General features: G+C 37.7%; 1 protein-coding gene across 1 annotated transcript in view; it reads right to left on the reverse strand.

The window, feature by feature from the left end:
* Positions 1-687: 687 nt before the first annotated feature.
* The window catches only part of si:dkey-97m3.1 (fatty acyl-CoA reductase 1), an 85,915-nt gene continuing 72,324 nt past the window's right edge, over positions 688-14,278 (reverse strand). Inside the window, exons 9-12 of the mRNA XM_022203707.2 lie at positions 6,667-6,838; positions 6,442-6,571; positions 5,096-5,223; positions 688-3,719 (exon numbers count right to left, since the gene is read on the reverse strand). Of these exons, the coding sequence (XP_022059399.1) occupies positions 3,557-3,719; positions 5,096-5,223; positions 6,442-6,571; positions 6,667-6,838 (593 nt within the window). The 3' untranslated portion in view covers positions 688-3,556. The remainder of the gene's footprint in view (positions 3,720-5,095; positions 5,224-6,441; positions 6,572-6,666; positions 6,839-14,278) is intronic.

Below are 14,278 nucleotides of genomic sequence, written 5' to 3' on the forward strand. Positions count from 1 at the left end.
CTGTGGGACGACACGAGGGTTAAATATCACAGCTCAAATGAAACTAAACCCTTCACCTTAAGATGACCTGGATGACTGGGAACCTTCACAGACACGTGTTGATCTTGTTATAGCACCTTTTAAATGTCGTATTCTCTCGGTTTTATTTCCTGCCGCAGCAAATGCTTCTGATTGTTTGGTTGTTGCTCCGCTTACATTAAAGTTTAAATACCCATAAATTCCAAAGGCCATTATCTCAGCTGCTTTGTTTCACAGTTTTAAAGTGAAGAACAACCAGATGATTTTCAAAGCAGCTGAACCATAAAACTTTACAAACAGAGCTGGAAGATGACAGAAAGTCAATTATGAAGGTACATAATGAGAGAAAAAGCAGCTAATGCCCTGCACTGCATGATGGTTTAAAGGGGTACTTGTCAAAGCTGAGTTTTTTTTTGTTAAAGAAGTGACTAAAAATCAGACTTTTAAACACCATCTGTCAGTAACAGGCTGTCTGCTATACGTTTGTACTCTGAGAGCCCAAGTTGAGATAATGTTGCAGCTTACATTCACCAACTTTGGAAAGCGGAACAAACAAAAGGACCACTGTCTGAGTGGTATTCCAAGTGACAATTGATTTGGGTATGCAAATCTGTGTGGAAAAACCCCAAACAGTGAGGTAGGAAGCAAGTTTAACGGACAGCAGCACTCTTACACTTTTTCTCTTCTAGTTTATTTCAGTTTTGCCAAGCAGACTTGAAGTGTTGTCAGAGCAGGGAATACAGGTGGTCAAACATTTCGCAAATGACACCAGAAAGAATAAGATGAAATCGCTCGTTGCGCGTCGCCGTTTGTCACATACGGTAACGGCAGCAGCTCCAACCTGGGGGTTTGTGGGACCAACAGTGCTTCGCATTTGGTCGGCAAACAGCAAAGACAGCGCTTTGTTGGCAAACAGACACACAGAAGAGAAAAACCTCAAACTGACGACACCATTAAAGTAGCCCTGTAGCTCTTAGAGAACAATCTGACGAAACCGCTTCATCATGCAGGCTCTGTACGACGCACACATTTTGGTTCATTATCTCCATCTGCGATTAGGAGCACAGTTACCACGGTTACACCAGACATGGGCTTTTGCATAAACATTTATTTAGTTTTGTCCCTTTTTCTCCCATAAAAGGCTCTTCGCTGTTATGTATTTTTATTCTGCCAAACCTTGCAACATATACAATACTGTACACAGATTTCTCACTTGTTTAGTAAAAATCAGACTTGCCTGACACACTTAATACTTTTGGTAGACTCTGTGGGAAGCTCTGTGGTCCTGTGAAGACACTCAAGCAAAAAAAAAAAAGAAAAAGAAAAAAATCAACAGTCAAACACAAGTTTTTGGTAGTCGATAAGAATAATGTGTAAGTTCATCTATTTACAGATGTTCCAAAACTGGGATCGAGGATGTAATGCCAGGAGGGTCCTTAAGTTAACGCTGATTTTAATCTGGACAGGATCAAATCAGTCAGTTTGTCTTGTTAGAAAAAAACAGAAGTCCGTCCCTCCATTCTGTAAGGTGTGGCGTCCCTCATGGCTTTATACTTGGTCCATTGATTTTCTCGTTCGGTGGAATCATTTGCTTTTAGGGCATGAAATAAATCAGTTCTAATGATTGCTCCCTGCTCTGTCCTGTTTACTAGCATTCAAAGGCCGGACAAGAACCCCAATTTACAACACAATTTAACAAACCGATCAGTCTTAGCCTCTGCAGCAGCTTTAGATTCATGTTAAGGACGGTTTTAAAGTGCCTCTCCTAACAAACCTCACAAGCCTCTAACCTTTATTTAACCACAGAGTCCCTTCAGACTGAAATCTCGCATTTGAAGGAGACCTGACCTGCCTCAAAGACTCAAAATCCTCAGACGTGTGCCTCTTATGTGTTGACATTGCATTCAAGTCTCAGTGCTAAGCCAAGTTTGAACAGCTCTGGAACATTAGCCAGTGTATTTTTAGAAACCTTACAGAGTCTTAAGGATCTTGATGAGGGGGGAAAAAAAGGGCAATAAAAAGCCTTTTTGAACCTTTCCAACCATTGTGACTCCATTTCCTATTGATGGAGCTGGTGGGCATTTATCTATATTTGGATTTAGAAACAGAATTGTGTCATTTTTTTTCGGTCTAGATGGATCGAAAAGTGTTCAAGGATACTGGAAATAGCTTCTGAGCAGCTCGCAGAACATCACTTTTCCACTTGAATGTAACGTCAAATACCCAAGAGGCACTAAATAAGGCCCTCAATCACAATCCGAAGACTCGACTTCTGACTTCACTAAACCAACTTCTCCAAGCTGAGAACTTCTAGACAAGCGAGTCACTGATACTGGACGAGTTTAACTGGACACATTCCTTGGACTTTTAAAGTTTGGCTTTACTTCATAAGCATCATAATCCTTCATTTGGCATTTCTAACCATTATAATGCAATATAAATGTGTAATTTGTCCAACTTATGGCTCCTATTTCACCCCCAGCTATCCGAGAAGAGGAGGTTCTCTTTAAAAAGTCTTTCCTTAATTTTTTATTGGAGGGTTATCTTCTTACAAATCTGGAACTGTTGAGAAACATTTTACAGTATGTACTGGGCTATACAAATAAACTTCACTCTGATGTACTCTTATTTATATATACTACACTGCCAAGGTCTACCACATAGAATCGGACTAGCCTTTGACGCAAGTATAAAGATGTAAAAGTAGTAAACTTAGTTTCAGTACAAACTGCTGTACAAACAGGCAAAAAGTGGATGAGCATTCAAACAAACACGGTTTATGTTCAAAGACATACTGACGCTATCGTTTGTGATCATAAATACGTGACGACCTCGACAGCAGGAAAGATGGCAGATCTGTATGTTTTGGTAGCTGTGGTCGGATTTGAGCTTTAGTACTGGTCTCATCGATCCGCGGATTGGCCTCGAGAACAGATAACCACCAGCGAGTTTTGTGTGTGTGATCTTAGAAAGGCAGTAGATACACGTAATGCAAGACATACAGATATATCCAAATCACCTGCGTATTAAAGAGAGGAGCCGGAGATCCCCACGGTAAAAAACAGACAACCAAAATAATCTTATAGAAATTGTCCTCCACTGACGCACTGCCGTATTTCAAGTATGAAAAAAAATCATCACAAGGCAAGGCAATGTACCTAGATTCAAGAGGGCGGAAAGGAGAATGGAAGTCACACAAAAGGCTTATTGTTGCATATATAATTGGCCACTTTAAGAAGAAAACAGGAGGTACAAAATGAATGACAACACTTTTTTTTTGGACAGGGTTTGGTGACTGAACAGTGCAGGTACGGATGACAGATTTCCAAACTAAACGAATAATTCATGGCTAGTAGACCTCTTTTTTCCCCCCTCCTTCTGAGTGCTTCACTCAACTGCAGCCCCCACCTGTAGAGAGCCCTGCTTGTCCGCATTAAGAAGGATTCGGAGCATCCTCAGTGGATGTCTCAGATGTTTGGTTCCTGCTGACAGCTGAAGGCGAGGGCTGCTGTCTCTGGCTTGAGGCGGCGAGGAAGACTCAGTTGGTTAAGGTGCTGGATGCGCGGAAGTAGGAGAGGAATTTGAAACAGAGGCTGACCACAAAGTACCAGATGTTTCTGGCCATCTGGGAGCGGGCGATAAACACCCTCCAGATGAAAACGACCAGCAGAGTGTTGAAGGTGTAGCGGATGTTCCTCAGCCTGGGAAAGGGGGAGGAGGAGGAGGAGGAATGAGGGTTTAGAAAACAAAGATACTGATAAAGTATTAAACGCAGGACTCCTACATGCTAGTCTGTGCAGTAAAGCTTAAACATGTACATGAGATTACACAGAAAGCAGCTTATGAATACGACTCAACCCCATGATGGATCCTCAACAGCAGAGAGTACGCTTAACCCTGGAAACCCACTGCTGCAGAAATACAACATCAGCTTTATTATTGTTATCATTGTTTTCTATTATTTATATATACACACATATACAGCACCCTACATAATTATTGGCACCCCTGGTTAAGATGTGTTCTTTAGCTTCTAATAAATTCAGTTTTATTTCTAAATAAAATAGGACCACAATGGAAAAAATAGGGAAATCCAACCTTTAATTCAAGAGCGTTTATTCAGTGGGGGGGGGAAAAAAAATCACACATTAAGAAATAATTCTTTTACATCAAATCATGTGTGCCACAGTTATTAGCATGACTGATGGTAATATTTTGTACAGCCCCCTTTTGCCAACAAAACTGCACCTAATCTTCTCCTATAATAAATTTTTCTGCAATTTCCAGTGTGAGAGTTTGCTTCTGCAATAAAAATTGAATTTATTTTAAGGCTTTTAACACATCTTAACCAGGGGTGGCAATAATTATGGAGGGCGCTGTATGTACACATATACATGTATATGTATACATCGTTTTATGTTTAGATTTGGGTTTCTATGTATGTATATATAATTTTTTTTGTTGTTTGAGTTATTTCTTTTTTGCCATTTTTTTCCAGATTTGGGTCTTTCAGGGTTAAGAATGTCTCCTAGATGAAAATTTTTGAGTTATGAATAAAACTCCAGCAATTTTCTGATGTTTCTTCAATTAAAATGATCAAAGTGCAAACGTTGACATTTTTGCAAACGAGCATTCAGGTCCAGTCTGACAGAATAAAATCATTTTAGATGATCTATCAACCCTCTCAATGCCAAAACCAAGTTTGAAAGGCAATTTATCCTTTAAAAATGCCAAAATTACCACATTTATCAGAGCGAGAATCTGTAAAAACACAAAGAATTGAGTGAAGCGTAATCTTTGAAATGCGCTGGCGTAGCGACCCTAATCACAGCGTAATCTTTTAAACTGAGCGTAACGGGCCGTTAAGACTGCGTAACGGCCCGTTAGACAGTGTAACGGGCCGTTATGACAGCGTAACGGGCCGTTACGCTGAAATGCGCTGGCGAGAACCCTGGTCTTTAATTCCTTTTATCACATAAAAAAACAGAATTGGGAGGTTCCAAAACTCTCGTTTGACAGCCGAAAAACAACATTTGGCAGATAAGCGGATTCTGTAATCGTGTTTTTGTCGACTTACTTCCTCAGGTGCTGCCTGGCAGCAGGAATGTCAGACATGTCTTCGTTCAGGACGTACTTCTTGGTGCCGATGCAGTAATTCTCAATGTACTCAGGCCAGTTCAGCTGACGCACATCGAAGTTAAACGTCTGCAAGATAAGTTGGAGAATAGTTTGTAATTAAAGGTGGATGTGAAGTCCCATTTACACCCAGTAGGTGGAGCAATAGGCTCCCTTTATAACACTACATGCCCAGTGAAATAGTAGAAGCAAATATTTCTTTAGATGTGAAAAAAAGAAGAGCTATATTGTACAAAAGTTACTTAAAAGTCCATTAAATGCACTAAAAAGTCAAAGTAAAAACTTGATTGTGCAGAGCGGCTGCTTTAGACATAATGTTTGCGTTTAGACACAATAAAAATAACTTTTTATTGATGTATTTGATCAAAATGGAGCCAATGTTACTGTTCTGGTTATGGAAATTCACATTTTACAAGCTGCTCAGACACTGCACTTCGTATGAGGAATCTTAATCTGAAAAGTAACTAAACCTTTAAAATGTAGCAGGGTAAAAAGAGTAACAATTTGCTGAGAAATAGAGTGAACGTGCATTAAAAAAAGAATCACACAGTCAGAACTTTGAGCCACTTTGCTTCATGAAAATATGACGCTAAACTCTCCTGTCGTCCTGCGGGTCAAATTCAGCCGTTTTAAAGTTTGAAAATGTGGGAAAAAAAAAAAAGAATAGACAGTGAACTTTATCATCCCCACAATTTAATCATTTTGGGGAAATTTTCGGTGGAAAAAAAGGAATGTTAAAAAAATGTTTCTTAAGAACATTCACAAAAAAACAACCAAAATCCAGCGAATTTCGCTGGATTTTGTTTGATTTTTTTGTGAATGTTCTGAAAGAAAATATTAGTAGTGTTACTGACATATATATGTAATCACTTTAGATATTTTTAAGATTTTTTTGGAAGATTTTTACTCATTTTTGAAAATATTTACAAGAATTTTCTTGCGAAATTTGGGGGCTTGATTATTTTTTTAAATAAATTTTTTAAGGTAAACTTTTAAGGAATTCTTGGAATTTTCTTCCTGAAGCTTTTGCAAATTTTCAGAAATGTGTGGAATTTTTTGCTGAATTTTTTGATTTTTTTCAGTCAAGAAAACAATATTTTTTGGTGCCTGTAAATGAAGGCAACAAGGAGGTTAAGCAGTTATTTTTCAAAAGTGAAAAGGCTGATTCTGATCATTCAGACAGCATCGAATGAGAAGTATTTTTGTGTGATGGATCCAAACCATCTGGTCGCTGTAGGTTATCCGAGAAGGCTGCCAAAGTGGCAGCGTGGACATGGATAATCCTACCTTCCTGTCCTCGGAGGTGAGCTGGCTCATCAGCATGCTCATGTTCTCAGAGTTCCACTCCCAGTCCTGGCTGCTGAAGTACTCCAGCAGGCTGATGGCCTTATGCAGACGATTGAAGATGCGCATCATTCTGCAGCGAGACAAGAAAGAAAGAAGTCTGAGGTCGTGACAAGAAGGAGCTCTTCTCTGGATTGAAAGTGTGGCAGATGTGGCTGCGAGTCTCACTGAGGCTTCTGCCCAGACAGACGCAGGAAGAGGTCGTAGATGAGGGCGGGGAACTTGTGGCTGACCAGGATCCAGTACTGGTTGATCAGGTAGTTGGAGGTGATGTTGGCGTTGGGCCTGCGGAACGCCTGCTCCAAGGGGTTCCTCTTGAAGGACGACATCACATGATGCTCTGAAAATCAACATGAAGAAACAGATATTGTCATCACACATGGGGGCATGATGAAAATATAAGTGGCTGCAAGTGGACGGGGCATTGAAACAAGCTAAATTAACGACAACGAATTTAAAAAAATCTAATCATATAAAACAAAACTAGAATAAGGATTCCGACATAGGCAAAAGAGGGAAGACATACAGTACAGTGAGGAGGAAATTAAATAAAATAAACAATGAAATAGAATAAATATGAGCAGGAGATAAGCAGCATTATTAAAAGTGGCACTGTATGTTATTGTTCAGAAAGCTGATGGATCATGGGTATGTCCTGCATTTTAACGCCTTTACGCCTGAATTTATTTACAATTAACCCTGTCTTCATTTACGGGCATCAAAAATGATTGTTTCCTTGTGCGAAAAAAAAAAATCTAAAAAATCAATTAAAAAATACTCAAATTTCTAAAAATTTGCAAAACCTTCAGGAAGAAAATTCCAATAATTCCTTAAAATTTTCCCTTAAAAGTTTTATTTAAAAAAAAAACAAATTTGTCAAGAAAATTCTTATAAATATTTTCAAAAAATGAGTAAAAATTTTCCAAAAAATAATCTTAAAGTGATTACATATATATCAGTAAAACTTTAAATATTTTATTTAAGAACATTCACATAAAAATCAATCAAAATGGATTTTGGTTGATTTTTTGTGAATGTTCTTAAACATTTTTAACATTTCTTTTTTTCCCGTCCCATCAAAAAATGTTTAAATGTTTCCCAAAATGTTGAAAATGTGGGCATCAGAAGTTTCACTGTGAAAATATATATTTTTTTTCCATATTTTCAAACTTTAAAACTGGTCAATTTGACCCGCAGGACGACAGGAAGGTTAAATAAAAACAATTTTTTTGTGTGTTTTTTGCTTTCCAGCTGATGCTAAAATAAGTGGAGATTGTAAATGTGTCTATTACACATAGAACACAGATAAATACACACGTGGACAAAATTGTTGGTACCCCTCAATTAAAGAAGGAAAAACCCACAATTCTCACTGAAATCACTTGAAACTCACAAAAGTAACAATAAATAAAAATTTATTGAAAATTAAATAATCAAAATCAGCCATCACTTTTGAATTGTTGATTAACATAATTATTTAAAAAAACAAACTAATGAAATAGGGCTGGACAAAAATGATGGTACCCATAACTTAATATTTTGTTGCACAACCTTTTGAGGCAATCACTGCAATTAAACGATTTCTGTATTTGTCAATGAGCGTTCTGCAGCTGTCAACAGGTATTTTGGCCCACTCCTCATGAGCAAACAGCTCCAGTTGTCTCAGGTTTGATGGGTGTCTTCTCCAAATGGCATGTTTCAGCTCCTTCCACATATGTTCAATGGGATTCAGATCTGGGCTCATAGAAGGCCACTTTAGAATAGTCCAACGCTTTTCTCTCAGCCATTCTTGGGTGTTTTTGGCTGTGTGTTTTGGATCGTTGTCCTGTTGGAAGACCCATGACCTGCGACTGAGACCAAGCTTTCTGACACTAGGCAGCACATTTCTCTCCAGAATGCCTTGATAGTCTTCAGATTTCATCGTACCTTGCACACTTTCAAGACACCCTGTGCCAGATGCAGCAAAGCAGCCCCAAAACATTACTGAGCCTCCTCCATGTTTCACCGTAGGGACAGTGTTCTTTTCTTCGTATGCTTGGTTTTTGAGTCTATGAACATAGAGTTGATGTGCCTTACCAAAAAGCTCCAGTTTGGTCTCATCTGTCCAAAGGACATTCTCCCAGAAGCTTTGTGGCTTGTCAACATGCATTTTTGCAAATTCCAGTCTGGCTTTTTTATGAGTTTTTTCAGCAGTGGTGTCCTCCTTGGTCGTCTCCCATGAAGTCCACTTTGGCTCAAACAACGACGAATGGTGCGATCTGACACTGATGTACCTTGGCCTTGGAGTTCACCTTTAATTTCTTTGGAGGTTGCTCTGGGCTCTTTGGATACAATTCCAACGATCCGTCTCTTCAATTTGTCATCAATTTTCCTCTTGCGGCCACGTCCAGGGAGGTTGGCTACTGTCCCGTGGGTCTTGAACTTCTGAATAATATGAGCCACTGTTGTCACAGGAACTTCAAGCTGTTTAGAGATGGTCTTATAGCCTTTACCTTTAAGATGTTTGTCTATCATTTTTTTTCGGATGTCCTGGGACAATTCTCTCCTTCGCTTTCTGTTGTCCATGTTCAGTGTGGTACACACCTTTTCACCAAACAGCAGGGTGACTACTTGTCTCCCTTTAAATAGGCAGACTGACTGATTATGAGTTTGGAAACACCTGTGATGTCAATTAAATGACACACCTGAGTTAATCATGTCACTCTGGTCAAATAGTTTTCAATCTTTTATAGAGGTACCATCATTTTTGTCCAGGCCTGTTTCATTAGTTTGTTTTTTTAAATAATTATGTTAATCAACAATTCAAAAGTAATGGCTGTTTTTGATGATTTAATTTTCAATAAATTTTTATTTATTGTTACTTTTGTGAGTTTCAAGTGATTTCAGTGAGAATTGTGGGTTTTTCCTTCTTTAACTGAGGGGTACCAACAATTTTGTCCACGTGTGTATATAATGATAACAACAGATATATAATAATTAGGTCCCACACAGACTGGTCCTACGAGAAACCAGTGCTCGCAAAAGGTTCCGAGGTTTGTATTGAATCTGCACAGAACGTTACTGGGGGAATGGATACGCTAAACTGGCTGCAGTCTGAATGGAAGTGGTATGATGTTAATTGGTGACAATAGAGGTCAAGGGGTTCAGGATCTGAGCGATGGTTTCAAATCGCATACTTAGTATTTTTTACTTTGCACACACATAACCGCAGTATGAACACAACTGGGAAACACAGCTTTGTCACAGTAACGCGCCCTAAACTTTGACCGCTGCAGTCTGCAGCGCAAATTGAGCCGTCATCTGTCTTCTCGCCGACTCAAGCTTGTCCACACTAGTGCAACACTCCAGAGGATTGTGGGTCAGAAAGCACACCGGATGTAGAGGAACATCCTGGTAGCCTACTACATTAGTTTTCTGGCATATTACATAGATAGCATGGGTACGAGATTACCTGTGTTCTGGTGACATGCAACAGTTCAAAACAAACTCTAAACATAATGCGATGTTTCTTCAGTCAAAATGATTTAAGTGCAAACGCTGACATTTTTACAAGCCAGTATTCAGCTCAGGTCTTACAGAACAAACAGTCTTTCAGATCAGATGTGTCCAACATGAGGCCCGTGGGCAAAAACCGGCCCTCCAGAGGGTCCAATCCGGTCCTCAAAGTGTAAAAATTACAGAGAAGACATTAACTGCAGATTGTAAATTAGTAAAACTATAAATTTAAAATCATTTCTAGACCATGACAAGTTGTTGTCATCATAAAGTAAAATACAAGATCGCTCATTGTTCTTTCGTCATTTTGTGTCTCATTTTTGTAATAGTTTGTCTTCTTGTTGTTGTTTTGCTGTCTTTTATTATCTGAATTTTGTTGTTTGTCTCATGTTTTCATTGTTTTGTCTCATTTTTGTCGTTTAGTGTCTCATTTTTGTCGTTTTGTGTCTCATTTTTGGTGTTTTGTGTCTCATTTTTATAATATTTTGTCTTTTGTTGTTGTTTTTTGTCTGACTTGGTCATATTGATCATAAAGTAAAATACTATATTATTCAGTTGCAGATAAAGTTTTCACAGAATACAGGGATGAAGTGAGGGTGTTACAGGTTACTGCTATTATTTCTCCCTTTCTTTAATGATTTGATTTCTTTATTTTTTATGTGTATTATTAGTTGGGTCTTTTCTCCCTGTCGTGTTTGGCTGTTCTTAGGTCCTTTTGTTTAAATGTAAATTAGCATATTGGTGTATATTCATTCCAAACCATGTTCACTATTGTTGTTATTATTATTATTGTTTATAAATGGTACTATTCTGAAGAAGCAGAATGCGTAGATTTACCATCATTTGTGTAAAAAGAAGGGGGTCTTCTCACTCCTTTTTGAGCAACTTACTCATTGTTTTTGCTGTTGAGGTTTTCTTTTAATGTCAAAATGCTCAAAATAAACTAAAAAAAAAATCAAAACATTTTTGATCCATTTCTCAAATCCCAAGTGTGCTCATCCTCTGTGATAACAAGCAAACTAATGTGAAAGAAACAACACACAATAATAATAAAATCATATAACTTGCATTTTTTTGGTTTGTGTCATTTTTAGCTACGATCTCTGTTTAGGTTTAAAAAGTGTCGCAGCAGAGAGAATATAACTACACAGAATTTTAATCCGAACGTGCCTTTATATTAAAAGACCGTTTGCAAAACTCAGAAAGCTGTGTCAAATCTCTCCCTGCTCAGATAATCCCACACTAAGCTCCGTGGCTCGAAAAGTGGGGCTGTTAGCAGAAAAGTGAGGCTCTCATGATGCAGCGAAGCACAAGCCAGATCAACAATATCCACCAGCCACAAAAAAATCAGGTGAACACACGCAGATTGAAGCTTCTGTGCAAGGATCAGGACTTCCAGGAACCTTAATCACGACCGGATTTTTCAGCTCGGCATCTCGGGGCAAAGAAACGGGCAGAAAGCGGCCTCTCGCTAACTTCCCTCCTCCTCCTCCTCCCGGAGACCAACAACCGTCCACAGAAGCAGCCACGTGACTACAAACATTACATCACACACGTCACGCAAACTGGATCCTGCGAGGCTGGTCTCCATGGCAACGGGTGTGTGGCGGTTGCAAGGGGCCGGGGTGACCAGATCCGAGGTGACAGCCAGCTGTGGCCGGCCTCCCCGCAGCCTGGTTGGGAGCGCCGCCGCTAACCTCGATCTGCTCTCCGAGGTCTGACGGTTGTAACGAAGCAGAAGAAAAAAATACCAGGCTAAAGTACCCACAATTCCTTGCAAGCAACAAGCAGCCAGATGATTACATACACTGCAAAAACTCAAAATCACACCAAGTCTGTTTGTCTTATTTTTAGTCATTAAGAGAAATTCACTCAAGATGGAAGGACATGTTTCAAGACAATGCATCTTAAATATCTTGTAAAGTCAAAGAAATTTTGAAATTTTCTTGTTTTAACCCTCCTGTCGTCCTGCGAGTCAAATTGACCCGTTTTAAAGTTTAAAAATGTGGAAAAAAATACATATTTTCACAGTGAAAACTTCCACATTTTCAACATTTTTGGAACATTTTTTGGTGGAAAATAGAAATATTAAAAAAAAAATGTTACTTTAAGAACAATTTCGCTGGATTTTGGTTGATTTTTTTTGTGAATGTTCTTAAAAAATATATTAGAAAATTTTACTGATATATATGTAATCACTTTAGATAATGTTAGGATTTTTTTTTGGAAGATTTATATTCATTTTTAAAAAATATTTACAATTTAAATTTTTTAAATTTTTACTTCTTGCCAAATTTGGGGATTTAAAAAAAAAAACTTTTAAGGAATTTTCTTGAAGATTTTACAATTTTTTTTGGATAAATTTGGGGGATTTTTTTTCCTGAATTTTTGGATTTTTTTTCAGACAAGGAAACAATATTTTTTGGTCCCCTAAATGAAGACAACAGGAGGGTTAAGACACCTAAGCTTGACAATCCTGGTAATCTAGCTTAAAATAAGTTCTCCCAGCTAATTTTAAGATCTCAAAATTCTAAACATCATATTTTTTCTCACTTATTTCAAGGTAGAAGTTCTTTGAAATATGTTTTCTGTTCTTGTTTTGAGAGGAGCATTTTTTTTTTTTTTTGCAATGTGGTCCTCTAATCATTTTCTAAAATTTCATATTCCAGAAAACCTCTCGCCTGTTGTGCTGTTAGATCTATTTTTTTGTGTCAAATTAGCTTCATTCCTCGCTCAGAGGCTCCCGTTTCGTAACGGCGAGTTGCAGCGATGAGGCCTAATCCTGCCACGAGCCATCTGCTAGCAATTTCCTTGGTGAAGGGAGCGTGTTTGCTAATCTGAGGGTCCCATGACATCCTGCCAGCGACGGACATCCTCCACGGCACGAGGGAGACAAAGACAGTTTCCACGCTTTACATCGATGCCCGTCGCTGCTGCCGTGACCTCGATATGAGAAGCAACAAATCAGCACGAGCGCTAATGCACATCAGCTGCAGCGTCGTATTGGTGGAGAGGGATGATGATGACGTAACATTAAAGTCTGTATTATGAGCTCAACATGTGCTGCACAGTGAAGCACTGAAGCATCATCCCTGTGCGTTATGAATAATGGTAATATTAGTGACATGAAATAATATCAAATAACAAAAATGTGCATGTTCAATTTTTCAAGTTTAAAAACAAACTGTCAATATATGATAATTTTTTTTTTTTTTGCAAACTTACAGGTCAGACACAAGCAATTTAAAAAAAACAAAACAATGATCTCCTGTTCTTAACCCTCCTGTTGTCCTCATTTACGGGCACCAAAAAAATATTGTTTCCTTGTCTGGAAAAAAAATCCAAAAATTCAGCAAAAAATAAAAAATAAAAATAAAAAATCAACAAATTTCTGAAAATTTGCAAAACCTTCAGGAAGAAAATTTCAATAATTCCTTAAAAGTTTCCCTTAAAAGTTTTATTTAAAAAAAAAAAGTTATTTATTTTTTAAAAAGCCCCCAAATTTGTCAAAAAAAATTCTTGTAAATATTTTCAAAAAATGAATAAAAATCTTCCAAAAAATCCTAAAAATATCTAAAAAAAAATACAATTTATTTTTAAAAAATCCCCCAAATTTGTCAAGAAAATTCTTGTAAATATTTTTTTTTAAAAATGAGTAAAAATTCTGCAAAAAATGAGTAAAAATATCTAAAGTGAATCTATATATCAGTAAAACTTCTAATATTTACTTTAAGAACATTCACACAAAAAAATCAACGGTTGATTTTTTGGTGAATGTTCTTAAGAAACATTTTTAACATTTCTTTTTCCACCAAAAAATGTTCAAAAAATTTCCCAAAAATGTTGAAAATGTGAACATCAGACGTTTCACTGTGAAAATATATTTTTCCCACATTTTCAAACCTTACAATGGATCAATTTGACCCGCAGGACAACAAGAGAGTTAATTACAAAAACAAACTAAAGTCAGTTCAGAACATATTCAGCCCTCCTTTCAACTTCAGCTGCCAAAATTTCTAAAAATGTGTTTCCACTCTCATAATGGGTTTTATGACAGCAGATTGGGTGGAAAAAAATGGGACTTTAATCCAATTAAAATTAAAACTGCAACAATAATTTGTGCAAAACAAGACATGGTCTGAATGCTTTCTGAACAGAGCACATGCAGTGTCGCCATCTGTGGTGTCAGATGGAGTTTTATAGTTAAGAAATGCACAATCACATCCTGTTTCGTGGCACTTTTTCCTCAATCACAAAATGTTTTTGTAAATGTAAAACCATCTGT

Source organism: Acanthochromis polyacanthus, chromosome 1 (assembly GCF_021347895.1).
Source record: "Acanthochromis polyacanthus isolate Apoly-LR-REF ecotype Palm Island chromosome 1, KAUST_Apoly_ChrSc, whole genome shotgun sequence".
Lineage (NCBI taxonomy): Eukaryota > Metazoa > Chordata > Actinopteri > Pomacentridae > Acanthochromis > Acanthochromis polyacanthus.